At 46.9% G+C, this 27,520-nt stretch overlaps 1 protein-coding gene across 1 annotated transcript in view; it reads left to right on the top strand.

The window, feature by feature from the left end:
- BOK (BCL2 family apoptosis regulator BOK) overlaps positions 1–13,344 on the top strand; it is a 59,352-nt gene extending 46,008 nt beyond the window's left edge. Inside the window, exons 4-5 of the mRNA XM_063919562.1 lie at positions 627–790; positions 12,806–13,344. Of these exons, the coding sequence (XP_063775632.1) occupies positions 627–790; positions 12,806–12,931 (290 nt within the window). The 3' untranslated portion in view covers positions 12,932–13,344. The remainder of the gene's footprint in view (positions 1–626; positions 791–12,805) is intronic.
- The last annotated feature ends 14,176 nt before the right edge of the window (positions 13,345–27,520 follow it).

Here is a 27,520-nt window from a genome sequence, read left to right on the forward strand (position 1 = left end):
CAAAAAACTCCTAGTGTACATGAGTACACCTGGCCAATAAAGCTGATTCTGATATCATCTGTGCACAAGCAGGGATATCTCTAAAACCTTGACTGTTGGGGTGTCTTGCGGACCAAGTTTGGGAAACACTGACTTATGGTAATGTTTTTGTTATTTCATAATAAATGGTGAATTGTTCTGTGCCTTCCTGTGTATTTTGAATATCAAAAGCATAGGGGCTACACTCAACTGTTCTGCTGCCTACATTTTATAGATTTACTATGATCGGCAAAAGGAAAATCTGCTTTGTATTCTTTGCAGTTTCCAGTGCCTTTGCTCCATCCATGAATGTCACAATAGCTCTATAGACGCAGAAAACTGCTCAGAATGCTTTTAGTGAACACTGCCGAATGTATGTAATAGTCTGTCCCACAAGAAAGAATTATTAAATTGTAAAATTTCTACTGTTACCACAGCATCCAATCAGCAACTAGCTATTATCAACTTAGCGAAAGACAATGCAAGTAGGTGCCTGATTGGTTGCAATGTTTACTCTTAATTGGATTTTTTAAATCAAGTGTTTCCTTTTAATCTTTAGATCCAGTTTAAAGGTCTATCATTTGTATTAACTCCATCTTTCTCTGTAGGGATCACGTGGGGAAAGGTGGTATCACTGTATACAGTGGCAGCAGGCCTTGCAGTGGACTGTGTCAAGCAGTCTCAGCCCGCACTAGTTCTGACTATCGTGGACTGTCTAGGGGAGTTTGTACGCAAAACTCTGGTCACATGGCTAAAGAGGAGAGGAGGATGGGTAAATACATATTTCTGATAACGCCTTAATGTTTTACACTTCAGATTTATCTATCATTTCCTGTTCAAATTCGACATCCCTACAATCTACCCTATTTTTTTTTCCAAGTGGATCCGAAATATAGAACTGTTTCAGTGGTGGAACAAGCAAGCGGTGGGCCCAGGTGCGACAAAATGCTTTGGGCCCCCCCCCATCCAAGTCCACCCCAGGGGCAGTGCGCGCCGTAGGCGCGCGCAAAAATACATAGTGGCGTGGCTTCGTGGGGAAGGGGTGTGGCCACAAAATAATACCAACACAGTAGTCTCCATTATTCAAATTACGCCGCACAGTAGCACCACTACACCAGGTAGAGACCCTTTTACACCTTACAGCGAACAGATTCCTCTTTTTACACATTACAGCAGACATCGTGCCCTTTTTACACATAACGGCAGACAGCGTACCCTTTTTACACATAACGGCAGACCGCGTGCCCTTGTTACACATTACGGCAGACAGCGTGCCCTTTTTACACATTACGGCAGACAGCGTGCCCTTGTTACACATTACGGCAGACAGCGTGCCCATTTTTACACATTACGGCAGGCAGATTCCTCCTTTTTACACATAGCAGCAGGCAGATTCCCCATTTTTACACATAGCGTCAGGCAGTCCCCCTTTTTTACACATTACAGCAGGCAGATTCCCCATTTTTACACATAGCGTCGGGCAGATTACCCTTTTTACACATAACGGCAGACCGCGTGCCCTTGTTACACATTACGGCAGACAGCGTGCCCTTTTTACACATTACGGCAGACAGCGTGCCCTTGTTACACATTACGGCAGACAGCGTCCCCATATTTACACATTACGGCAGGCAGATTCCTCCTTTTTACACATAGCAGCAGGCAGATTCCCCATTTTTACACATAGCGTCAGGCAGTCCCCCTTTTTTACACATTACGGCAGGCAGATTCCCCTTTTTACACATAGCGGCAGGCAGTCCCCCATTTTTACACATTGCGTCGGGCAGATTACCCCTTTTTACACATTGCGTCGGGCAGATTACCCCTTTTTACACATAGCGGCAGGCAGTCCCCCATTTTTGCACATTGCGGCAGGCTGATTCCCCTTTTTACACATAGTGGCAGGCAGTCCCCCCTTTTTACACATTGCGGCAGGCAGTCCCCCCTTTTTACACATTGCGGCAGGCAGTCCCCCCTTTTTACACATTGCGGCAGGCAGTCCCCCCTTTTTACACATTGCGGCAGGCAGTCCCCCCTTTTTACACATTGCGGCAGGTAGTCCCCCCTTTTTACACATTGCGGCAGGCAGTCCCCCCTTTTTACACATTGCGGCAGGCAGTCCCCCCTTTTTACACATTGCGGCAGGCAGTCCCCCCTTTTTACACATTGCGGCAGGTAGTCCCCCCTTTTTACACATTGCGGCAGGTAGTCCCCCCTTTTTACACATTGCGGCAGGCAGCCAGGCACAAGCAAGAAAGAAGGAAAGAAAAAGAAAGAAAGAGAAAGAAAGAAAGAAAGAAGAATTATACTTACCCTCTCCGCCTCAGGCTCCTCGGTGCAGCGTCAGAGACGATTCCCGGGCAGCAGAGGAGGTGGTGGACGGAGGTGAAGGAGGGAGCCGCAGCAGCGCTTTGTTACTGGTGGAGGCGCTGCTGCTGCTGCCCCTCTGCTTCCCTATAGGCTGTTCTCGGAAGACAGCCTATAGGGAAGCAGAGGGGCAGCAGCAGCAGCGCCTCCACCAGTAACAAAGCGCTGCTGCGGCTCCCTTCTCCGCCTCCCTCCTCCTCCTTCCCCGTCCTACATCCGTGCCGCTGCTCCTCTCCTCTCATCTGCGGGCGGCTGTGCGCTGCGGGCAGCGGTTGCCCGCAGCGCACAGCGGCATGTAATGAGTCAGTTTGACTCATTACATGCTTGGGCCCCTGGACAGAGGCGGGCCCCAGTGCAGTGCACTGCTTGCACTGCCGGTAGTTCCGCCTCTGAACTGTTTGTTTTGATTAATTCTAAAGTCAAGAATCACATATATTTCTGAATACAGTAACTAGACAGTATATATTTTTATCCTGCTCTGAACATTAAATGAGTACTCACTTGATCTTTGCAAAGTAACATCAATCAAATCAATCAATCAATCAATCAATCAATCAAATCACTGTGAGCTATGGGAGTTATTCAGGTTTGTTAACAAACCAAAAAAGTTAGCAATTGGACAAAACCATGCTGCACTGCAGGTAGGTCAGATGTAACGTGCAGAGAAAAAAAGAAAATAGGTATGTGTAAGGTCCAAAATAAAGTGGTTACATCAGGAGGTTAAGGAGGATAAAGCCGTTTAGAATTTCTGAAACATCTGGTTAAGGAGAGATTCATTAAGTAGCCATTCCCCTATGGGTCTGCCTGTTAAGTAATAGTCTTAATATTAGCAATCCCTATACAAAATCCTGCTCATATGTCTAGTCCCAAAAATAAGAACAAAAAAAAAAAACATAATGTATAAATCTTGCTTGAAGTGTCAGTGATAAATTTAATGTTCTTTCAGAAAAATAAGATTTTAAACCTACCGGTAAATCTATTTCTCCTAGTCCGTAGAGGATGCTGGGGACTCCGTAAGGACCATGGGGTATAGACGGGCTCCGCAGGAGATAGGGCACCTAAAAAGAACTTTGACTATGGGTGTGCACTGGCTCCTCCCTCTATGCCCCTCCTCCAGACCTCAGTTAGAGAACTGTGCCCAGAGGAGATGGACAATACAAGGCAGGATTTAGCAATCCAAGGGCAAGATTCATACCAGCCCACACCAATCATACCCTGTAACCTGGAACATACATAACCAGTTAACAGTATGAACAAAAACAACAGTAACGGTCCAAGACCGATGTCAACTGTAAAATAACCCTTATGTAAGCAACAACTATATACAAGTCTTGCAGAGTTTCCGCACTGGGACGGGCGCCCAGCATCCTCTACGGACTAGGAGAAATAGATTTACCGGTAGGTTTAAAATCTTATTTTCTCTTACGTCCTAGAGGATGCTGTGGACTCCGTAAGGACCACCGACTGAGCAAACGCTAGGTCCTCATCAGCCAGGGTATCAAACTTGTAAAATTTAGCAAAAGTGTTTGACCCCGACCAAGTCGCCGCTCGGCAAAGTTGTAAAGCCGAGACACCTCGGGCAGCCGCCCAAGAAGAGACCACCTTCCTAGTGGAATGGGCCTTAACTGAATTTGGTACCGGCAATCCAGCCGTAGAGTGAGCCTGCTGAATCGTATTACAGATCCAGCGAGCAATAGTCTGCTTTGAAGCAGGAGCGCCAATCTTATTGGCCGCATACAGGACAAACAGAGCCTCTGTTTTCCTAATTCTAGCCGTCCTGGCTACATAAATCTTTAAGGCCCTGACTACGTCCAGGGATCTGGAATCCTCCAGGTCACCGGTAGCCACAGGCACCACAATAGGTTGATTCATATGGAACGACGAAAACCACTTTAGGCAAAAATTGCGGACGTGTCCTCAATTCAGCTCGATCCACATGAAAAATCAAGTAGGGGCTCTTGTGTGAGAGAGCCGCCAATTCTGACACTCGCCTTGCTGATGCTAAGGCCAACAACATGACCACCTTCCAGGTAAGAAATTTCAACTCAACCTTGTTAAGCGGTTCAAACCAGTGTGATTTTAGGAACTGCAACACCACGTTCAGGTCCCATGGTGCCACTGGAGGCACAAAAGGGGGCTGGATGTGCAGCACTCCCTTTACAAACGTCTGGACTTCTGGAAGAGAAGCCAATTCCTTCTGAAAGAAAATCGAGAGGGCCGAAATCTGTACCTTAACCGAGCCTAATTTCAGGCCCATATCCACTCCTGTCTGTAGGAAGTGGAGAAGACGACCCAGATGAAAATCTTCCGTAGGTGCATTCTTGGTCTCACACCAAGACACATACTTTCGCCAGATACGGTGATAATGTTTTATCGTCACCTCCTTCCTAGCCTTTATTAAAGTAGGGATGAACTCTTCCGGAATCCCCTTTTTTGCTAGGATTCGGCGTTCAACCGCCATGCTGTCAAACGTAACCGCGGTAAGTCTTGAAATACACAGGGCCCCTGCTGCAACAGGTCTTCCCTCAGAGGAAGAGGCCAGGGGTCTCCTGTGAGCATCTCTTGTAGATCCGAGTACCAGGCCCTTCGAGGCCAGTGTGGGACAACGAGTATCGTCTGTACTCTTCTTCGTCTTATGATCCTCAACACTTTCGTGATGAGAGGAAGAGGAGGAAACACGTAGACCAATTCGAACACCCACTGTGTTACCAGTGCGTCTACTGCTACTGCCTGAGGGTCCCGAGACCTTGTGCAATACCTCCGAAGTTTTTTGTTGAGGCGTGACGCCATCATGTCTATTTGAGGAGTTCCCCAAAGACGTGTTATGTCTGCAAAGACTTCTTGATGAAGTCCCCACTCTCCTGGATGGAGATCGTGTCTGCTGAGGAAGTCTGCTTCCCAGTTGTCCACTCCCGGAATGAAGACAGCCGACAGAGCGCTTACATGATTTTCCGCCCAGCGAAGTATCCTTGTGGCTTCCGCCATCGCGACTCTGCTTCTTGTCCCGCCTTGGCGGTTCACATGAGCCACTGCTGTGACATTGTCTGATTGAATCAGAACCGGTAGGTTTCGAAGAAAACTCTCCGCTTGTCGAAGGCCGTTGTAAATAGCCATGAGTTCCAACACATTGATGTGTAGACAGGACTCCTGGTCTGACCAAAGACCCTGAAAAGTCTTTCCCTGTGTGACCGCTCCCCATCCTCGGAAGCTCGCGTCCGTGGAAACCAGGATCCAGTCCTGAATCCCGAACCGGCGACCCTCCAGCAGGTGAGCACTTTGCAACCACCACAGGAGGGACACTCTGGTTCCTGGGGACAGAGTTATTTTCCGATGTAAGTGCAGATGGGACCCGGACCACTTGTCCAGAAGGTCCCATTGAAAAGTCCTTGCATGGAACCTTCCGAAGGGAATGGCCTCGTAGGCCGCCACCATTTTCCCCAGAACTCGAGTGCATTGGTGAACTGACACCCTTTTCGGTTTTAGCAGGTCTCTGACCATGTTCTGGATGTCTTGGGCTTTCTCTATTGGGAGAAAGACCTTCATTTGTTCTGTATCCAGTATCATACCTAGGAACGGTAGTCGAGTTGTCGGAATCAACTGTGACTTCGGTAGATTTAGAATCCAACCGTGTTGCTGGAGCACTCTCAGAGAGAGCGCCACACTGCTCAGCAATTTCTCCCTTGATCTCGCTTTTATCAGGAGATCGTCTAAGTATGGGATAATTGTGACTCCATGCTTGCGCAGGACCACCATCATTTCCGCCATTATCTTGGTGAAAATCCTCGGGGCCGTGGAAAGTCCAAACGGCAACGTCTGAAATTGGTAATGACAATCCTGTACAGCGAATCTCAGGTATTCCTGATGGGGGCATATATGGGGACATGAAGGTACGCATCCTGTATGTCCAGAGACACCATAAACTCCCCCTCCTCCATGTAGGCTATTATTGCTCTGAGAGATTCCATTTTGAATTTGAATCTTTTTATGTACAGGTTTAGGGATTTCAGATTTAAAATCGGTCTGACCGTACCGTCTGGTTTCGGGACCACAAATAGGGTTGAATAGTAACCTCTTCCCTGCTGGTGCAGGGGAACCTTGATTATCACTTGCTGTATACACAGCGTTTGAATTGCAGCTAACACTACATCCCTTTCCGATGTGGAAGCTGGTAGGGCCGATTTGAAAAATCGGCTCGGGGGCACCTCCTCGAATTCCAATTTGTAACCCTGGGAAACTATTTCCAACACCCAGGGATTCAGGTCCGAACTGACCCAGGCCTGACTAAAAAGTCGAAGACGTGCCCCCACCGGTGCGGACTCCCTCAGGGGAGTCCCAGCGTCACACTGTGGTTTTTGGAGCAGCCGGGGAGGACTTTTGTTCCTGGGCACCTGCCGAAGCAGGTGCTCTCTTGCCTCTGCCCTTACTTCTGGCGAGGAAAGAGGATCCCCGACCTCTTTTGGACTTGTGCGACCGAAAGGACTGCATCTGATAGGGTGTTGCTTTCTTTTGCTGTTGGGGAATATATGGTAAAAAATTTGATTTACCTGCTGTAGCTGTGGAAACCAGGTCCGTCAGCCCATCCCCAAACAATACATCACCCTTATAGGGTAGTACTTCCATATGTTTTTTGGAATCCGCATCACCCGTCCATTGGCGAGTCCATAAGGATCTTTTCGCTGAGATAGACATGGCATTGGCCCTAGAAGCTAGCAATCCAATCTCCCTTTGAGCATCCCTCTTAAATAAGACGGCGTCTTTTATATGGGCTAGAGTTAGGAATATAGTATCCTTATCCATAGTATCAAATTGATCTGTCAGCTCATCTGTCCAAGCTGCAATTGCGCTACACACCCATGCCGACGCAATCGTCGGTCTTAACACAGCACCCGAATGAGAATAAATACCCTTTAATGTAGTTTCTTGCCTGCGATCTGCAGGGTCCTTAAGAGCCGCTGTGTCAGGAGACGGTAGCGCCACTTTCTTGGACAAGCGCGTCAGGGCCTTGTCCACAGTGGGGGGTGATTCCCAAATCTCCCTGTCCTGCTTAGGGAAAGGGTATGCCATAAAAATTATTTTGGGGATCTGCGGTCTCTTATCCGGAGTCTCCCAAGGTTTTCCAAAGAACTCATTTAATTCATGAGATGTGGGAAAATTAATAATCTGTTTCTTTTCCTTAAACATGTGTACCCTTGTGTCGGGGACCGAGGGTTCATCCACAATATGCAACACATCCCTTATTGCCACAATCATGCACTGAATGGTTTTAGTCACCCTGCGGTGCAATTTTACTTCGTCATAGTCGACACTGGAATCAGAATCCGTGTCGGTAGTAGTGTCTTGTGTTAAGGGACGCTTTTGAGACCCCGACGGGCCCTGTGAGTCGGTCCAATCTGAGGATTGACCGCCTGATGTCCCCCCTAAACCAGCCTTATCAAGCCTTTTATGTAAAGATGCCACACTTGCATGCAACGTATGCCACATGTCCATCCAATCTGGAGTCGGCACAACCGACGGGGACACACCACTCATTTGCTCCACCTCCTCCTTGGAGAAGCCTTCCGCCTCAGACATGTTGACACACACGTACCGACACCCCACACACACAGGGATTAACCTATAAGGGGACAAAACCCCAACCAGGTCCTAAGGAGAGACAGAGAAAGAGTATGCCAGCACACACCAGCGCTTAACAACACTGGAAGAAACTATATATATCCAGATGGCGCTTTTTTATATATATTATGTAAATTCCCACTCACTGCGTCGCCAAAGTGCCCCCCTCCTCTTTTTTCCAGCCTGTGTTCAGCAGGGGAGAGACCAGGGAGCCAGCGTTTTCTTTCTCATGCAGCTTCTGTGGAGAAAATGGCGCTGGTTAGTGCTGAGGATCAAGCCCCGCCCACCCGACGGCAGGCTTCGGTCCCAGTGATTTTTCAATAAAATGGTGGGGGATCAGCGATTTACTGCCTCCGCAGTCTAATGCCACTGTATTTGTGCCAAAATGTGAGGTTTATTGCTGCCCAGGGCCCCCCCCCCCCTGCGCCCTGCACCCTTCAGTGCTGCTCTGTGTGTGTGTGACTGGGAGCAATGGCGCGCAGCTTACCGCTGCGCGCCTTACCTCATGAAGATCTGATGTCTTCTGCCGCCTAAGATGTCTTCTTTCTTCTCTATCCGCTTCTATCTTTGGCATCTGTGAGGAGGACGGCGGCGCGGCTCCGGGACGAACCCCAAGTGAGACCTGTGTTCCGACTCCCTCTGGAGCTAATGGTGTCCAGTAGCCTTAGAAGCAGTGCCCAACTTGACAAGCCAGCTCTGCTTCTCTCTCCTCGGTCCCACGATGCAGGGAGCCTGTTGCCAACAGGACTCCCTGAAAATAAAAAACCTAACAAAATTATTTTTCCACAGAAAACTCTGGAGAGCTCTCTGCAGTGCACCCATTCTCCTCTGAGCACAAGATCTAACTGAGGTCTGGAGGAGGGGCATAGAGGGAGGAGCCAGTGCACACCCATAGTCAAAGTTCTTTTTAGGTGCCCTATCTCCTGCGGAGCCCGTCTATACCCCATGGTCCTTACGGAGTTCCCAGCATCCTCTAGGACGTAAGAGAAATGCTGTTATTTAGTAGGTTTGGAATCGGTCAGATAACAGGATCCTGTGATGCATCTCATACAAGCACCAAAAGGTTATGCATTTGGTTTCAGGCTCCAACAGCTCTAGGTAAAATTGGGCATTTGGTAGGTTAGGATCCCCAACAGTCCTACAGCTCTCTCGGCCACCTACAACACACTCTCAGTCTGGCTCCTATTCTAGTTTTTACCTCCCACGCGTGTCTGTCACTGCATCTGTCACTGCCTACAATGTGGCAGGCTAATAATGGTACCACAGTAATTGCCAAATTGTAATGAAGTTAATTACAAATACTGCTGCACTTTTTTGCTCTGTTGAATAACTTTGTCTTTCTGATACTGTTCCATATATTATGAGGCAGTGATGGGCAATGGGCAACCCTCAGCTCCTCCCTGATTTTTTGTGCGATCGCATGTGCAGCCGAGCGGTACAAAAAAGATTTGTGCAGTTTCTGAGTTGCCCAGGACTTACTCAACCGCTGCGATCACTTCAGCCTGTCTGGGGCCAGAATTGACGTCAGACACCCGCCCTACAAACGCTTGGACACGCCTGTGTTTTTCCAAACACTCCCAGAAAATGGTCAGTTGCCACCCACAAACGCCCTCTTCCTGTCAATCTCCTTGCGATCGGCTGTGCGAATGGATTCTTCGTACAATCCAACGCCCAGCAACGATCCGCTTTGTACCCGTATGACGCGCCTGCGCATTGCGGTGCATATGTGTGCAGTTCTGACCTGATCGCAGCGCAGCAAAAAATCCTAGCGAGCGATCAGGTCTGAATGACCCCCATGGTTTTGCCCAACTGCTAACAAATTTGCTGCTACGATCAGGTCTGAATTACCCCCCATTGTCACAAGCGTTATTAATAATAATGAACAGTGTTACAATTTAGGAGTCCAGAACAATTTGGGACAAAGATATTAACCCACAAGATATGAAAAAAAAAAAGTAAAATAATGGAATATTGAATTAAGGGGGTTATTAAGGTCACATCGCATCGCTAAGTGATGCGACCATAATATCCCTGTCGGCGTCAATGCACATGCGCAGGTTCCATCCTGCGTGTGCACGGCCGCCAAATGCATTTGGGTTGCAATGGATGCGAACACCACTGTGCGTTCGCATGGGGGAGACGGACCATTGCGGGCAGGGCGGGGAAAACGGGGACGGGTCAGCTGCATTTTTAGGGTGGCTGCGTGACATCACACACAGCCGCTGTGATGGAAAAATGGCGGTGGACCGCTTCCATACACAGCCTAGCTGTGGCTGCAGGGGGTCATCCACAGTTGCTGCGGCCACAATTAAATTGTGGTCGCAGCTGCTGGGCAGGTCATTCAGCATGCTGGGCGGCTTTGCCCTGTGATGGGTGGCACCCAGCATGCGATAGAAAGGATTGCAGATCCTGCATTTTAGCAGAATCTGCAATCTTTACTGAATAACCCCCTAAATCCTAGTTCTAAAACTATTTCTATAGCTTCTTGGCAAACTGTGAGGCAACATTGGCCCTCATTCCGAGTTGTTCGCTCGCAAGCTGCTTTTAGCAGCATTGCACACGCTAAGCCGCCGCCTACTGGGAGTGAATCTTAGCTTATCAAAATTGCGAACGAAAGATTAGCAGAATTGCGATTACACACCTCTTAGCAGTTTCTGAGTAGCTCCACACTTACTCGGCATCTGCGATCAGTTCAGTCAGTTTCGTTCCTGGTTTGACGTCACAAACACACCCAGCGTTCGCCCAGACACTCCTCCGTTTCTCCAGCCACTCCCGCGTTTTCCCAGAAACGGTAGCGTTTTTTCGCACACACCCATAAAACGGCCAGTTTCCGCCCAGAAACACCCACTTCCTGTCAATCACATTACAAACACCAGAACGAAGAAAAAACCTTGTAATGCCGTGAGTAAAATACCTAACTACATAGCAAATTTACTTGGCGCAGTCGCACTGCGGACATTGCGCATGCGCATTAGCGACTAATCGCTCCGTTGCGAGAAAAATATTACGAATGAACAACTCGGAATGACCCCCATTGTGTGGTTCAATTAAAAACTGTGGTATGCAGTTACATATTTGACTTAAAATTGTGTTTTAAAAATGTAATCATTTTATAATGTGTTAATGCAAATTATTTTGTTTAATTCCATTTCTAGATTGAACTGTCACTTGATTCTCAGCGTGCAAAGTTACTGTATATGTGCCCTGGTTCTAGTCTTTTCTAGTCTATTCTGACTGTAGACCCTTCATCCTATTACTCTTTTCTACTTAAAAAATAAGTCCAGAGCAAGCAGATGGAAAGTAGCATCACACCATATTTTAATAAGGAATTCCAATTTAAAACAACCCTTAATCTGGATTAAGAGATCTGTGACGCAATTCAAATACCAAGAATGAATTGGTACAGAATAAGATTAAGAGTACTTGGCTCTAGTTTAGTGTTCATAGAAGGCTGCACTGCTGTAGCTTAACCATAACTGCTCTACAAAAGAGCTGTACAGTATGTTGTGTTCTCAGAATATGTGCACAACGTTCTGTAAATATAGTTCTAGACGCATAGAAATAATTCCTGATAATTTCCTTAGAGCTGCCACAACAATCTTAGCTTTTTGTGTAATACAGTCGATCCATATTAACCGTCTATAGCATTTTTTTTTTATATAATATGAAAGAAAAAAAATGTGCAAAAAATCCTTAGCGTGTAAATAATTGAGCAAACTATGTTATAAAAATATGTTCCCACTTGGAAGCAAAGGACTAGATTTATCAAAGCTTGGAGAGTGATAAAGTGGAGAAAAATAAAGTACTAACCAATCGGCTACTAACTGTCCTTTTGCAGGCTATGTTTGCAAAATTGCATTAGGAGCTGATTGGTTTGTACTTTATTTCTCCACTTTACCTCTCTCCAATGACATAGTATACAACACAATATCACCACTGTGTCCTTTGGCACTGTAGACCAAAATGAACCACTTCCAAGAGTTTACCTCCTATAGTTTTTTCCTCGATACACTCAAAGATAAACCAAAGAAAAAAGCCTCATAGCGTATCACACCTTCCTGGTTTTTTAACAATCAAGGTAACACACTTAGCCTCCTACCGGAAATGATGGTCTACCATAAAAGTAGACAATAGCACATTCACTGGAGCGGATAAAACCTGTTATGGTCACAATCCTTCCTTCAATAAGCTTTCAGCATCACTCCATTGTATATGTGGGATAAAGAGAAATTTTTAATAGTGTAATGCAATCTTTTACTATCATCCATAAAATATACATTTATAAGAAAACGAATGGACTCTCACCAGATCATATGGTCTACTAGACGTATCTTCCTCAAGGCACTTGGACTTGGGTATCCAGGGACGCCTTTGACACTTTGTTAGCTACTGTGCATTAGTCTATTTTATAATCTAGTAGACCATATGATCTGGTGAGATCACATTGTTTTCCTGATAAACAGTTGTGAGTTTGCCTGTAGCTAAGAAGACATTTTTTGTTATAGTCTTACCTATCCCACAAATCCTCCCCTGCCTATCTTTTCCCCACATCTCTGATCAAAACTCACCAAATTTCCAGGAGTTTATACTGCTGCACCTCTGTATAATGTCCACATGAACCCTCAGGCTCATATATTGTGTATAAATCTGGCTCTGGAGGTAACCAATGCCTCCTGAGAAATTCACCTCACCACAAGTCCCTGCTGGTCACGTGATCTCTGTGTACGGAAAAAAAAGAAATGACTGGTGCAATCTACATATAATGAAATGTTATGTTGATCTGCTATATTTCTCCTTTGATTTACAGACGGATGTAACAAAATGCGTTGTCACCTCTGAACCCGGCCTCCGATCACATTGGTTGGTCTCCAGCATATGCAACCTAGGTCATTTCTTGAAGGCAGTAATTTTTTTCCTGCTTCGAGAGCGATGACCTCTTGCAATAGTTATTTGTTCCTGAAGCATTTGCAGCTTTAACAACAAGTCATTTACTGCCAGGCACTGCCTCACCTTCGCTTGCAGTGTCCTGGTCTCACCATCGTTTTCCTGAGAACCCATCATGGAACATTGTGATACGTGAATGAAACTATTGGCCATGGTAATGACTTACAAAAACACATCAGATTGTTTTGTGCGATTTCCCTGGTCTCAGAGCAATTCCTATGGACTTTGCAGATTCATCTGATTTCAGCCATTTGTACTGTAACAAGACCAGCATGTGTGGACATATTCATAGTGTAAATAGTAGAGATTAGGCTGAGTTACCGTTAAATATACTACACCAGTATTAAAGAAGCAAAAGAGTGGACATAAAAGAAAAATAAACCTGTTTTCTGTCACATATCATTTTCTTTGTAATAGTCTCTTTTGTAAATGTATTATCAAAAATATTAATCTGCCATGTTATTATAATTATCCTTTATTTATAATCAAATTAGCAAACAAGAAAACAGCACTTACAGTTCAAGACAACATAGGACAAGTATGGAAAACCAGCGGTTATGTGCCATCAAAGGGAGTATGGAGTATAAGATAGTGTCAGTAAGAAAAAGAAAGGCACACGAGGAAAGAAGGCCCTGCTCTTACGAGTTTACAATCTAAAAGGTGAAGGGCTGACAGACCGGGTGACAAAGAAGAGGTAGCCAGTGATCATAGACAAGAGGGTTAGGAGGAGAGTTGGCTGGGTTTGGTGAAGAATTGGGTCTTGAGAACCCATTTCAAGTTTTGTAGAGAGGTGGAGAGTCGGATGGGGAGAGGTAGAGAATTCCAGAGATAGGGAGCAGCACGTGCAAAATCTTGTAGGTAGGAGTGGAAGGAGGTAATCAGTTGGCAGGAGAGACGGCGTGCATAAGCAGAGCGAAGAGGATGGGTGGGAATGTAAAGAGAGATAAGGTTAGAGATGTGTCAGGGAGAAGAGTGGGTGAGGGCTTTGTAGGTTAGTGCAGAGGTTCCCAAACTGTGTGCCATGGCTCCCTGGGGTGCCTCGGGACACTTGCAGGGGTGCCCTGGGTTGGTGGTCCAGGACCAATTCAAATTATTCATGGTCAATATAATAGGCAAAACCAGTGCTGGTGGCTGCCAGTCATAAAATATGTGGCCAAACAGAAGCAAATCTTCTTCCTCACCACACAACTGACCCTATGGATGACATATAAACGTGATCTACTTAATGTAATATTTCTTTCTAAATTTCTCAATAAGAAATGTTTGGCCTAGGGGTGCCGTGAAAAAAAATCTGATATTCTAGGGCTCAGTGATTCAAAAAAGTTTGGAAACCACTGGGTTAGTGTGAGAAGCTTGAATTGGATTCTGAACAGGAAGGGTAGCCAGTGAAGGTCCTGCAAGAGAGGGGAGGTGGATGTAGTACGTATGGTGAGGAAGTTGACACGGGCAGCAGCATTGAGGATAGAGTGGAGTGGAGAGAGGCATTTTTGAGGGAGGCCAGATAGGAGGAGATTACAGTAGTCCAATCTGGAGATGACCAGTGAGTGGATGAGGGTCTTAGTAGCATCCTGGGTGAGAAAGGGTCTGATCCTGGAGATGTTCTTGAGATGGAAAAGGCAGGTTTGTGAGAGGTACTGAATGTGTGGTTTGAAGGAGAGAGAGAGAGAGAGGAGTCGAGGATTACTCCAAGACAGCGCACTTGGGGGCAAGAGGAGATAGTAGTGCCATCAATGGTTAATGAAATTGTGGGAGGTGAGGTTATGCAGGAGGGAAGATGATCAGCTCAGTCTTAGACATAAGAAAGCGCTGGGTCATCCTGGAAGAGATAGCAGAGAGACAGAATTACAAATGATGGTGGATCGGGGGGAAGGGGGTGGTGAGGTTGGGATAGGAAAGGTAGATTTGAGTATCGTCATCTTAGAGATGATATTGTAAGTCAAAAGAGCTAATGAGCTCATCTAAATGAGGATGTGTAGAGAGAGAAAAGGAGCGCCCAAGAACAGAACCTTGGGGGACACCTACTGGTAGAGGAAGTGTGTTTATATGCTCCCTGTGATGGACATGAGGTCTGTCCTGCAGTTCTATATGCAAGTAACTCTAGCCAGATTAAAGCAATTACACAATATTTTGTCATGCTGAATCTTTATGAGCAAACATGACTGGTTCTCAGCCATCATGGAATGGGGAAAGAGCACAGTGTCTGGGAGAAGGCCTCTTTGCATGTGTAAAATGTAGCACCCCTTGAGGGGATCTGGTATTCCGGCCGTTGTCAAAATGCTGGCTATTGGGATTCCGGCGTCGGTCTACTGGCCGCTGGGATCCCGACAGCCCGGCATTTTGACTGCGTCCCCCTTTTGGAATTAAGAGCCACAAATGAGTAGCATGCCTATAAGTCTTTCCTAGGACAGTTCAATTCTTCCTATGGCTTTACTACATTGGAGATCCAAAAAAAGTATGTATTAACTTGTGTATTATTCCTTTTTTCTCTCCAAACATTGTTGATTGAGTGTACCAAATGTGTTGGAATTGTAGGTTACAGAAAAATAATTGGAGAAAACATGACACAGTCTAACAAAAAAACAGCAAGATGTAAAAGAAAAAAAAAAGTAATAGACAAGTTAATATCTGTGGTGCAGATTTTACTATTAAAATAGAAGGATGGGAGGGGAAGTTGAGTGATGAGGAAGGGTGACGAGGGGAATGGTTCACGCAGAGGGAAGCTGACCAGAATAGATCACATGACTGTGATCAGAGGCGGATATAGACCTCATGGGTCCCTAAGCGAAATATTGATTTGGGGCCCCCCTACCTCAAACAATCTAAAGCACTATATTTTTATTCTGATTTATGCCCCCTTACATTACAGATGGAGCCACACTAATCGTGGCTCCATCTGTGCCTGGGCGCGCCTCTCACCGCGTCTGGGGTGCGCGTGTATCAGTGACGTGCACAAGCCCCATTCACCATTCACGCCCCATTAACCCGGCGGGGCTGGTGGCGACCAGTCAGATAGAGAGTGTTTGCAGCGGCAGGGAAGAGAAACTTCCCACCGCTGCTGGTCTCAGAGGAGGTGAGGACAGGGGAGAGAGATGAGGAGGAGAGAGATAGAGATTTGAAGATGGGAGAGAAATGTAGGTGAAGATGAGAGAGAGAGAGAGAGAGGGGGAGGGAGGGAGGTGAAGATGAGAGAGAGAGAGAGAGAAAGAGAAAGAGAGAGGAGGTGAAGACAGGAGAGACAGAGAGGGAGGTGAGGACTAGAGAGAGAGAGATGAAGACAGGAGATAAAGCGAGAGAGAGGGAGGTGAGGATGAGAGAGAGGAAGGTGAGGGCGGGAGAGTGAGAGGTGGGAAGGTGAAGACAGGAGAGAAAGATAGAGGGGAGGTGAGGATGGAAGAGAGCGGGAGGTGAAGACAGGAGAGAAAGAGAGAGGGAGGCGAGGAGAGAAAGGGAGGTGAGGACAGGAGAGAGAGAGAGAGATGGAGGTGAAGATGGGAGAGAGAGAGAAGTGAGGAAAGGAGAGAGAGAGAGAGAGAGAGGGAGAGGGGGGGGGGGCTGAGGATGGGAGAGAGGGAGGAGAGGACGTAGGAGTGTACACCTGCACTCACCATCCGCTGTTGCTCCCAGAATGCCGTGCGTGATGACATTGCTCCCGCATCAGCATTCGGGAAGGAGGGATGAAAAAGAACGCAGCAGGAGGGATGGGTGAGGAAAATGATATATATATATATATATATATTTCTCTAACGTCCTAGTGGATGCTGGGGACTCCGTCAGGACCATGGGGAATAGCGGGCTCCGCAGGAGACAGGGCACATCTAAAAAGCTTTTTAGGTCACATGGTGTGTACTGGCTCCTCCCCCTATGACCCTCCTCCAAGCCTCAGTTAGGTTTTTGTGCCCGTCCGAGAAGGGTGCAAACTGGATGGCTCTCTTAAGGAGCTATTTAGTAAAGTTTTTTTTTAGGTTTCTAATCAGTGATTCCTGCTGGCGACAGGATCACTGCAACGAGGGACTTAGGGGAGAGACTGGCAACTCACCTGCGTGCAGGAGGATTGAAGTCTTAGGCTACTGGACACTGAGCTCCAGAGGGAGTCGGAACACAGGTCAGCCTGGGGTTCGTCCCGGAGCCGCGCCGCCGATCCCCCTTACAGACGCTGAAGAAAGACGGCGGAACGGAGGTCCGGAAACAGGCGGCAGAAGACTTCACAGTCTTCAGAGAGGTAGCGCACAGCACTGCAGCTGTGCGCCATTGTTGTCACACGGCTCACTGACACGGTCACGGAGGGTGCAGGGCGCTGCTGGGGGCGCCCTGGGCAGCAATATAAATACCTATTTGGCAAATAAATACATCACATATAGCCATTAAGGCTATATGTATGTATTTTAACCCAGGCCAGTTATTAAAAAACCGGGAGGAAAAGCCCGCCGAAAAGGGGGCGGAGCTTATTCTCCTCAGCACTCAGCGCTATTTTCCTGATCAGCTCCGCTGGTGAGGAAGGCTCCCACTCTCCCCTGCACTGCACTACAGAAACAGGGTTAAAAGAGAAGGGGGGCATAAATTGGCGATATAATGATATATTAAGAGCGCATATATAGAAACAACACCTTCTAGGGTTGTTATATACATTATAGCGCTTTTGGTGTGTGCTGGCAAACTCTCCCTCTGTCTCCCCAAAGGGCTAGTGGGTCCTGTCCTCTATCAGAGCATTCCCTGTGTGTGTGCTGTATGTCGGTACGTGTGTGTCGACATGTATGAGGAAAATGTTGGTGAGGAGGCGGAGCAAATTGCCTGTAATGTTGATGTCACTCTCTAGGGAGTCGACACCGGAATGGATGGTCTACTTATGGAATTACGTGATAATGTCAACACGCTGCAAGACGGTTGACGACATGAGATGGCCGGCGGACAAATTAGTACCGGTCCAGGCGTCTCAGACACCGTCAGGGGCTTGTAAAAACGCCCATTTACCTCAGTCGGTCGACAGACACAGACATGGACACTGACCCCAGTGTCGACGGTGAAGAAACATACGTAATTTTCCTTTAGGGCCACGAGTTACATGTTAAGGGCAATGAAGGAGCTGTTACATATTTCTGATACTACAAGTACCACAAATAAGGGTATTTTGTAGGGTGTGAATAAACTACTTGTAGTTTTGCCTGAATCAGATAAATTAAATGAAGTGTGTGATGATACGTGGGGTTCCTCCGATAGAAAGTTATGGGCGGTATACCCTTTCCCGCCAGAAGTAAGGGCGAGTTGGGAAACACACCTTAGGGTGGATAAGGCGCTCACACGCTTATAAAAACATGGCGTTACCGTCTCTAGATACGGCCGCCCTCAAGAAGCCAGCTGATAGGAAGCTGAAAAATATCATGACAGTATATACACACATACTGGTGTTATACTACGACCAGCAATCGCCTCAGCCTGGATGTGCAGCGCTGAGGGGGCTTGGTCGGATTTCCTGACTGAAAATTTTGATACCCTTGACAGGGACAAGATTTTATTGACTATAGAGCATTTTAAGGATGCATTTCTATATATGCGTGATGCGCAGAGGGATATTTGCATTCTGGCATCAAGAGTAAATGTGATTTACATATCTGCCAGACGAAGACACGACAGTGGTCAGGTGAGGCAGATTCCAGACGGCATGTGGAAGTATTGCCGTATAAAGGGGCGGTCCATCGGACCTGGTGGCCATGGCAACAGCTGAAAAATCCACTTTTTGTTACCCCGAATCACATATCGAGTCCCCATAGGGGCAGGCGGGCAAAGGCCAGTCATATCTGCCCAGGGGTAGAGGAAAGGGAAGAAGACTGCAGCAAGCAGCCCACTCCCAGGAACAGAAGCCCCTCACAGCTTCTGCCAAGTCCGCAGCATAACGCTGGGGCCGTACAAGCGGACTCAGGTGCGGTAGGGGGTCATCTCAAGAGTTTCAGTACGCAGGGGGCTCACTCGCAAGGGAACTCCGGGATCCTACATGTAGTATCCCAGGTGTACATTGGAAATTCGAGACATCTCCCCCTCACACAATTCACAGGCTGTATTCCCAGCAGGTGATAATCAAAGTACCCCTCTTACAACATGGAAGGGGGTAGTATCCCACACTATATTGTGGTACTGAAGCCAACCGGCTCGGTGAGATCTGAAATATTTGAACACTTACATACAAGCGTTCAAATCAAGATGGAGTCACTCAGAGCAGTGATAGCGAACCAGGAAGAAGGGGACGATATGGTGTCACTGGATATCAGGGACGCTTACCTACAGGTCCAAATTTGCCCTTCTCACCAAGGGTACTTCAGGTTCCTGGTACAGAACTGTCACTATCAGTTCAGACGCTGCCGTTTGGGTTGTCCACGGCGCCCCGGGTCTTTACCAAGGTAATGGCCGGAATGATGATTTTTCTTAAAAGGAAACATGGACGCTTTCCTGATAAGGGCAAGGTCCAGAGAACAGTTGGAGGTCGGAGTAGCACTATCTTAAGTAGTTCTACGTCAGCACGAGTGGATTCTAAATATTCCAAAATCGCAGCTTTTTCCGATGACACGTCTACTGTTCATAGGGATGATTCTGGACACAGTCCAGAAAAACGTGTTTCTCCCAGTGGAGAAAGCCAGGGAGTTCTCCGAGCTAATCGGGATCCTCCTAAAACCAGGAAAAGTGTCAGTGCATCATTGCACAAGAGTCCTGGTAAAAATGGTGGCTTATTACGAAGCAATTCCATTCGGCAGATTTCCCGCAAGAACTCTTCGGTGGGATCTGCTGGACAAATGGTCCGGATCGCATCCTCAGATGCATCAGCGGATAACCCTATATCCAAGGACAAGGGTGTCTCTCCTGTGGTGATTACAGAGTGCTCATCTTCTAGAGGGCCGCAGATTTGGCATTCAGGATTGGATGCCGGTGACCACGGAGGCCAGCCTGAGAGGCTGGAGAACAGTCACACAGGGAAAAAATTTCCAGGGAAGTGTGATTAAGTCTGGAGAATTCTCTCTGCATAAATAAGCTTAGAGCAAATTTATAAGGCTCTAAACTTAGCAAGACCTCTGCTTCAAGGTCAGCCGGTATTGATCCAGTGGGATAACATCACGGCAGTCGCCCACGTAAACAGAAAGGGCGGCACAAGAAGCAGGAGGGCAGTGACAAAACTGCAAGGATTTTTCGCTAGGCGGAAAATCATGTGATAGCACTGTCAGCAGTGTTCTTTCCGGGAGTGGACGACTGGGAAGCAGACTTCCTCAGCAGGCATGACCTCCACCCGGGAGAGTGGAAACTTCATAGGGAAGTTTTTCAGCATGATTGTGGACCGTTGGCAAAGACCAAAGGTGGACATGATAGCGTCCCGCCCGAAAAACGGGACAGGTATTCCGCCAGGTCATGAGACCTTTAGGCGATAGCTGTGGATGTTCTGGTAACACCGTGGGTGTACCAGTCAGTGTATGGGTTCCCTCCTCTGTTTCTCATAACCAAGGTATTGAGAATTATAAGACATAGAGGAGTATGAACTATACTAGTGGCTCCGGATGGGCCAAGAGGGACTTGGTACCCGGAGCTTCAAGAGATGCTCACAGAGGACTAAGGGCCTGGGGAGCTAAGAAGGGACTTGCTTCAGCAAGTACCATGTCTTTTCCAAGAATTACCGCGGCTGCGTTTGACGGCATGGCGGTTGAATACCGGATTCTGAAGGGAAAAAGGCATTCCATAAGAGGTCATACCTACCTTGGTCAAAGCCAGGAAGGAGGTGACCGCACAACGTCATCACCACATGTGGTGAAAATATGTTGCGTGGGTAAGGCCAGGAAGGCTCCACGAAGGAAATTCAACTAGGTCGATTCTGCACTTCCTGAAAACAGGAGTGTTTTGAGTCTCAAATTGGGGTTCATTAAGATTTAAATTTCGGCCCTGTAGATTTTCTTCCAGAAAAAATTGACTTCAGTTCCTGAAGTCCAGATTGTAAAGGGTGTATTCCATATACAGTTCTTTTGTGCCTCTAGGGGCACCGTGAGATCTCAACATAGTGTTGGGATTCCTTAAAATCATATTGGTTTGAACCGCTCAAATCTGTGGATTTGAAATATCTCACATGGAAAGTGACCATGCTGTTGACCAATATCTCACATGGAAAGTGACCATGTTGTTAGTCCTGGCCTCGGCCAGGCGATTGTCAAAAAGAATGGGCGGTTTTGTTTTACAAAAGCCCATATTAGAATTTTCCATTTGAACAGGGCAGAACTGGGACTCGTCTCCAGTTTCTTCCTAAAGGGGTGTCAGCGTTGTCACCTGAAACAACCTATTGTGGTGCCTGCGGCTACTGGGGACTTGGAGGACTCCAAGTTACTAGACGTTGTCAGGGCCCTAAAAATATATATATATATATATATATATATATATATATAGTTAGGACGGCTGGAGTCAGAAAGTCTGACTTGCTGTTTATATTGTATGCACCCAACAAGCTGGGTGCTCCTGCTTCTAAGCAGTCTATTGCACGCTAGATTTGTAGTACAATTCAGCTTGCACATTCTGTGGCAGGCCTGCCACAGCCGAAATATGTAGATGCCCATTCCACAAGGAAGGTGGCCTCATCCTGGGCGGCTGCCCGAGGAGTCTCGGCATTATAACTTTGCCGAGCAGCTACGTGGTCAGGGGAGAACACGTTTGTAAAATTTTACAAATTTGATACTCTGGCTAAAGAGGACCTGGAGTTCTCTCATTCGGTGCTGCAGAGTCATCCGCACTCTCCCGCCCGTTTGGGAGCTTTGGTATAATCCCCATGGTCCTGACGGAGTCCCCAGCATCCACTAGGACGTTAGAGAAAATAAGAATTTACTTACCGATAATTCTATTTCTCGTAGTCCGTAGTGGATGCTGGGCGCCCATCCCAAGTGCGGATTGTCTGCAATGCTTGTACATAGTTATTGTTACAAAAATCGGGTTATTACTATTGTTGTGAGCCATCTTTTCAGAGGCTACTTCGTTTTGTTATCATACTGTTAACTGGGTTCAGATCACAAGTTGTACGGTGTGATTGGTGTGGCTGGTATGAGTCTTACCCGGGATTCAAGATCCTTCCTTATTGTGTACGCTCGTCCGGGCACAGTACCTAACTGAGGCTTGGAGGAGGGTCATAGGGGGAGGAGCCAGTACACACCATGTGACCTAAAAAGCTTTTTAGATGTGCCCTGTCTCCTGCGGAGCCCGCTATTCCCCATGGTCCTGACGGAGTCCCCAGCATCCACTACGGACTACGAGAAATAGAATTATCGGTAAGTAAATTCTTATTTTTAGATGTGCCCTGTCTCCTGCGGAGCCCGCTATTCCCCATGGTCCTGACGGAGTCCCCAGCATCCACTACGGACTACGAGAAATAGAATTATCGGTAAGTAAATTCTTATTATATATATATATTTATATATATATATATATATGGAGAGGCTGCCTGACATGATCTCGCAGCGCAGCTGCAGTCACCCTGCCTGCATGCCCGGTGCAATATTTTCCTCATCCATCCCTGCTGCTGCATTCTTTTTCATCGCTCCTTCCCGAATGCCGAAAGTAATACTTTTTGGAGTTTGGTTATGTTAGTTTAAACCATCTTCAGATGTGCAAACCACTTTAAAATGACTAAGGCTCACTTGCTGGAGAGGTGTCTTTCTAGAGATGCGGACACATGTCGGTATGCAGACAGCCAGAATCCCGGCAGCAGGCAAGGCGTGCCCAACCCATCTTCCTATGCTGGTACTTTTGATTCTCCAAGTACCAGCATGCGGGGTAGGCTTGCTGGAACTTGTAGTTCCACAGCAAAAGACAATATTTATTTCTATTTAAACATTAAAGCTGAAGTCGCCAACCATAGCCCAGGGGTGGTGGCCATAGCCTTGGTTGCCAGGAGACCATCCGCCACCTCAGCAGGAGCATGCCCAGGCGTTGAAGGTAGGTCATACAGGCACGAGGAGGCCACACACACTACTGAGCCTCATTTTGACTTGTTTTAAGGACATTACATCAAAGTTGGATCAGCCTGTAGTGTGTTTTTCCACTTTAATTTTGAGTGTGATTCCAAACCCAGACCTCCATGGGTTAATAAATTTGATTTCCATTGATAATTTTTGTGTGATTTTGTTGTCAGCACATTCAACTATGTAAAGAACAAAGTATTTAATAAGAATATTTCATTCATTCATTCAGATCTAGGATGTGTTATTTTAGTGTTCCCTTTATTTTTTTAAACAGGGTGTATATATTATATATATATAAACTCTGTGTACACTATATTATCATACCCGCCAACATTTTACACTCGAAAATCGGTACAAATTAGGAAAGGGGGCGTGTCCATGGATAAATGGGGCGTGGTCATGCCCCCATTCCTATACTTTCAATGGAGTTTTAGTAAAAAATTCGGTACAAAGTCCTTTTTGGCCGGTATAAACCATAAAAAAAAAAAAAAAAAAAAACGGTACTGAACCAGCCAAAAAGGTACAGTTGGAGGGTATGCATTATTTGACCCAAACGCACCTAGCCCAGGGTATGGAATATAGTGACAGTTATAGCTGGAAAACACTGAAAGTGAAACCACACAGCAGATACAAGCACTCAGTCACATGCAATACAGAAATTAAATGTATCACAATAATGCTGCACTGGGCTTTTATATTTATATCACAGCACGGTCCAGGACTGGAGGATATAGCAGAATATTCGTACAATATACTCTGCAATGTACACCTTTTCTCAACTAACGCTGTCTCTAAGACATGTAGGATACTCAAGTGAATGTTAAGTCACAGCTCTGTATACAGGTCGGCTTTACATGGGAGACCTTGCCCTGCAATCCCAGAGACCAGCTGCTGCTGCTATGCTGTAAGATGGCGCCCAGTGTCTCTGTGAGGGAGAGTGAGTCAGCTCCAGGGCGGGAAATCTGCAAGGAGATGGCGCCCTGGGCCGGGGGAGGGGCTACAGGTCAAGCGCCAGCTCCCCTATGCTGGACTTCCACCCCAGGTACTGTAGAGTCTTACTAAATGGTGTTAATATACTAGACCTGTGCTCTGAATGCCCCGGTGGTCTAGTGGGGTCCCTGCCTAGTGACAGCGTCCATGCCAGCGCTGCGTCCATCTCCCCAGACCGCAGATGGAACGCAATTTAACTGCGGGCCCCACCTGGGAGACCCTCTTACCTCCTCCCCGTAGCAGCGACGCAATCCAGTAGAGCAGTCTGCGACCATCCCTAAGTCGGGACGTCTCTGCCGCAGGTACCCGGGAACCAGGCCAGGGGAGTGTGCAGCGCCACTTGGGAGGTGATGGAGCTGCAGCACTGAATGTCACTATGACACAGTGTTGCCAGCCTAGGAGAAAAGTTTTCAGGGCTGCTCAGCGCTGCCGCCCTGTTAAGTGACCTGCTTCTGCAGGCACCAACTTCAAAAACTGAGCTCACAGTGCCTGGAGGTGGGGTTGTACAGAGGAGGCCCCTATGCATCCTGGGTCAGCTAAAGCTTTACCTGTTGGTGCCTCTGGATCCAGATCCACTCTACACCCCAATGTTTCCCTGTGTACCCTGCTGCAGAAAGTTTTTTATTTAAAAAATACGTAGTTATGGTAGACTTACCGTCGATAACTCTATTTCTCCTATGACCACAGTATCCACAGGATTAACATCGGGATATGAGGTAGCGTCAGTGGATTGGCACCAAAGATCAAAGCTTTCGGCCTCCCAGAATGCAACAGGCCAGTCCCCTATATCCCCGCCTCCTGGCTCAGGCAATTAAGTTGTTTTCCAAAGCTCAAGGCAGGAGCATCATAGAGAGCTCTAATCAGGCGACAAGAACACACATGCACACCCTTCTATACAAGAAGGAAGAGGTTAGTAGTTGAAAGGATCCTCAAATCAGGTGCGTCAGGGTGGGATCCCTGTGGATACTGTGGCATTAGGAGAAATAGAGTTATCGACGGTAAGTCTACCATAACTACATATTTCTCCTGCAGGGTCTACAGGTTATTCATAGGAGAAACATTGGGATGTCCCAAAGCAAATTTAGTGGTGGGGACGCTCCTGATTGGACAGGAGAATCCTTCGCCCGAATTCAGCGTCCTGAGAGGCAAAGGTATCAAAGGCATAATGTCTAATGAATGTGTTAATGGAAGACCATGTGGCTGCCTTACATATCTGTTCAGCTGAAGCACCACACTGTGCTGCCTGTGACGGACCTACCTTATGAGTAGAGTGAGCAGAGACATTAGCCAGAATAGGAAGATCAGCTTTAGAATATGCTTCTGAAATCATCCAAAGCCACCTCGCCAGTGTCGTCTTGGCAGCAGCCCATCCTCTCTTGTGAAAACCATAGAGGACGAAGAGTGTGTCTGTCTTTCTGATGGCACTGGTACGATCCACGTAGATCCTTAAGGCACGGACTACGTCCAATGATGCATCTCCCGCAGAAAGGTCTGGCCCTTGGAAGGCCAGGACTACAATTTCTGGAATTTAGACACCACCTTAGGAAGATACCCAGATTTTGTTCTGAGTACCGCTCTATCTGGATAAAAAAAAAATCTGAAAAAAAAGGGCGACATAATAATGCCCCTAAATCTGAGACTCTTCTAGCTGAAGCAATAGCCAGTAGAAAGAGAACTTTAGCTGTCCGCCATTTAAGATCCACTTGCTTCAGTGGTTCAAATGGGGCAACTTAAATTGCCTTTAGGACTAAACATAGATCCCAAGGGGCTGTAGGAGGAACAAAAGCAGGTTGGATGTGAAGCATTCCCTGGAAAAAAAATGCGAACATCCTGTAGGTTACCAATTTTCTTTTGGAACCATACAGTCAATGCTGACACCTGCACTCTCAAGTTAGCCACCCGTAGACCTTTGTCCATTTCTGCCTGAAGGAATGCTAGGACTCTGGAAACTCTGAACGACCTGGGGTAAAATTTCCGGTCACTGCACCACTGAATATAGGCTTGCCATATTCGGTGATAAATACAAGCCGAGGATGGTTTCCTTGCTCTGAGCATTGTTTGAATGATCTGTTGCGAGAATCCACTTGCTTTCAGGATGTTAGTCTCAAGAGCCACGCCGTCAAAGACAGACGATCCAGGTGCTTGTAATAGCAAGGACCATGAGACAGTAGATCTGGACCTTGAGGGAGTAGGAATGGAGCATCCATCGACAGCATCTGCAGATCTGTGTACCAATGTCTTCTGGACCAAACCGGAGCTATTAGTATCACGGCGCCCTTTCCTTGTTTTACCTTTCGCATCACCCTGGGCAACAGGGCGATCGGTGGAAACACATAAGCCAGACAAAAGTCCCATCTTACTGACTGGGCATCCACAAAGGTCGCTTTGGGATCCTTTGTTCTTAACCCGTATGCGGGGACTTTTGTTGTTCTGACGGAACACCGTGAGATCTATCTCCGGTATCCCCCACTTTTCTACCAGAGTCTGGAAGACCTCGGGGTGTAAAGCACATTCGTTTGCATGAATGGCGTGTCGACTGAGAAAATCCGTTTCCCAGTTTAGGATTCCCGGAATGAACACTGCGGACAAGGCTGGATGATGAAGTTCTGCCCACCTAAACATGCAGCTTACCTAATTCACTGCTTTTTGGCTGCGAGTTCCTCCCTGATGATTGAGGTACGCTACTGCCGTTGCACTGTCCGAGCAAATTTGAACTGGTTTCCCCAGAAGGATGTCCTTTGCCTGAATGAGTGCCATACATATGGCCCGAAGTTCCAATATATTTATTGGCAGGCAACTTTCTTCCTTGGTCCACAGCCCTTGGAAGCAACTTCTTTCTGACACTGCTCCCCAGGCCTGAAGACTGGCATCCGTTGTCAGAACTTTTCAATCTGATATCCAAAAGGGTCAGATGGGATGTCTGTTACCACCAGGCTAATGATATCCTTACTTCCAGAGGAAGGACCATAGTCTGTGTTTTTATTGTCTGATGTAACCTATTCCATTTGGAAAGGATCAGATGTTGTAGAGGCCTCGAGTGGAATTGAGTATACTTGACCATGTCAAATGTCGACACCATAGATCCCATCACACGCATTGCTGCGTGAATGGATACCCTCTGACTGTGTAGCAGCTCCTGAATCCTCGACTGAATTTTGGATATTTTGTTTAGAGGAAAAATTACTCTCTGAAGATCCGAATGAGTCATCCATTGTGATGGAACCAGGGACTTCTTTGACCAATTTATGAGCCAACCATGGGGGTAATTCAGAGTTGATCGCAGCAGCAAATTTGTTAGCAGTTGGACAAAACCATGGGGGTAATTCCAAGTTGATCGCAGCAGGATTTTTGATAGCAATTGGGCAAAACCATGTGCACTGCAGGGGGGGCAGATATAACATGTGCAGAGAGAGTTAGATTTGGGTGGGTTATATTGTTTCTGTGCAAGGTAAATACTGGCTGCTTTATTTTTACACTGCAAATTAGATTGCAGATTGAACACACCCCACCCAAATCTAACTCTCTCTGCACATGTTATATCTGCCTCCCCTGCAGTGCACATGGTTTTGCCCAATTGCTATCAAAAATCCTGCTGCAATCAACTTGGAATTACCCCCCAT

This window comes from Pseudophryne corroboree, chromosome 4 (assembly GCF_028390025.1).
Source record: "Pseudophryne corroboree isolate aPseCor3 chromosome 4, aPseCor3.hap2, whole genome shotgun sequence".
Taxonomy (NCBI): domain Eukaryota; kingdom Metazoa; phylum Chordata; class Amphibia; order Anura; family Myobatrachidae; genus Pseudophryne; species Pseudophryne corroboree.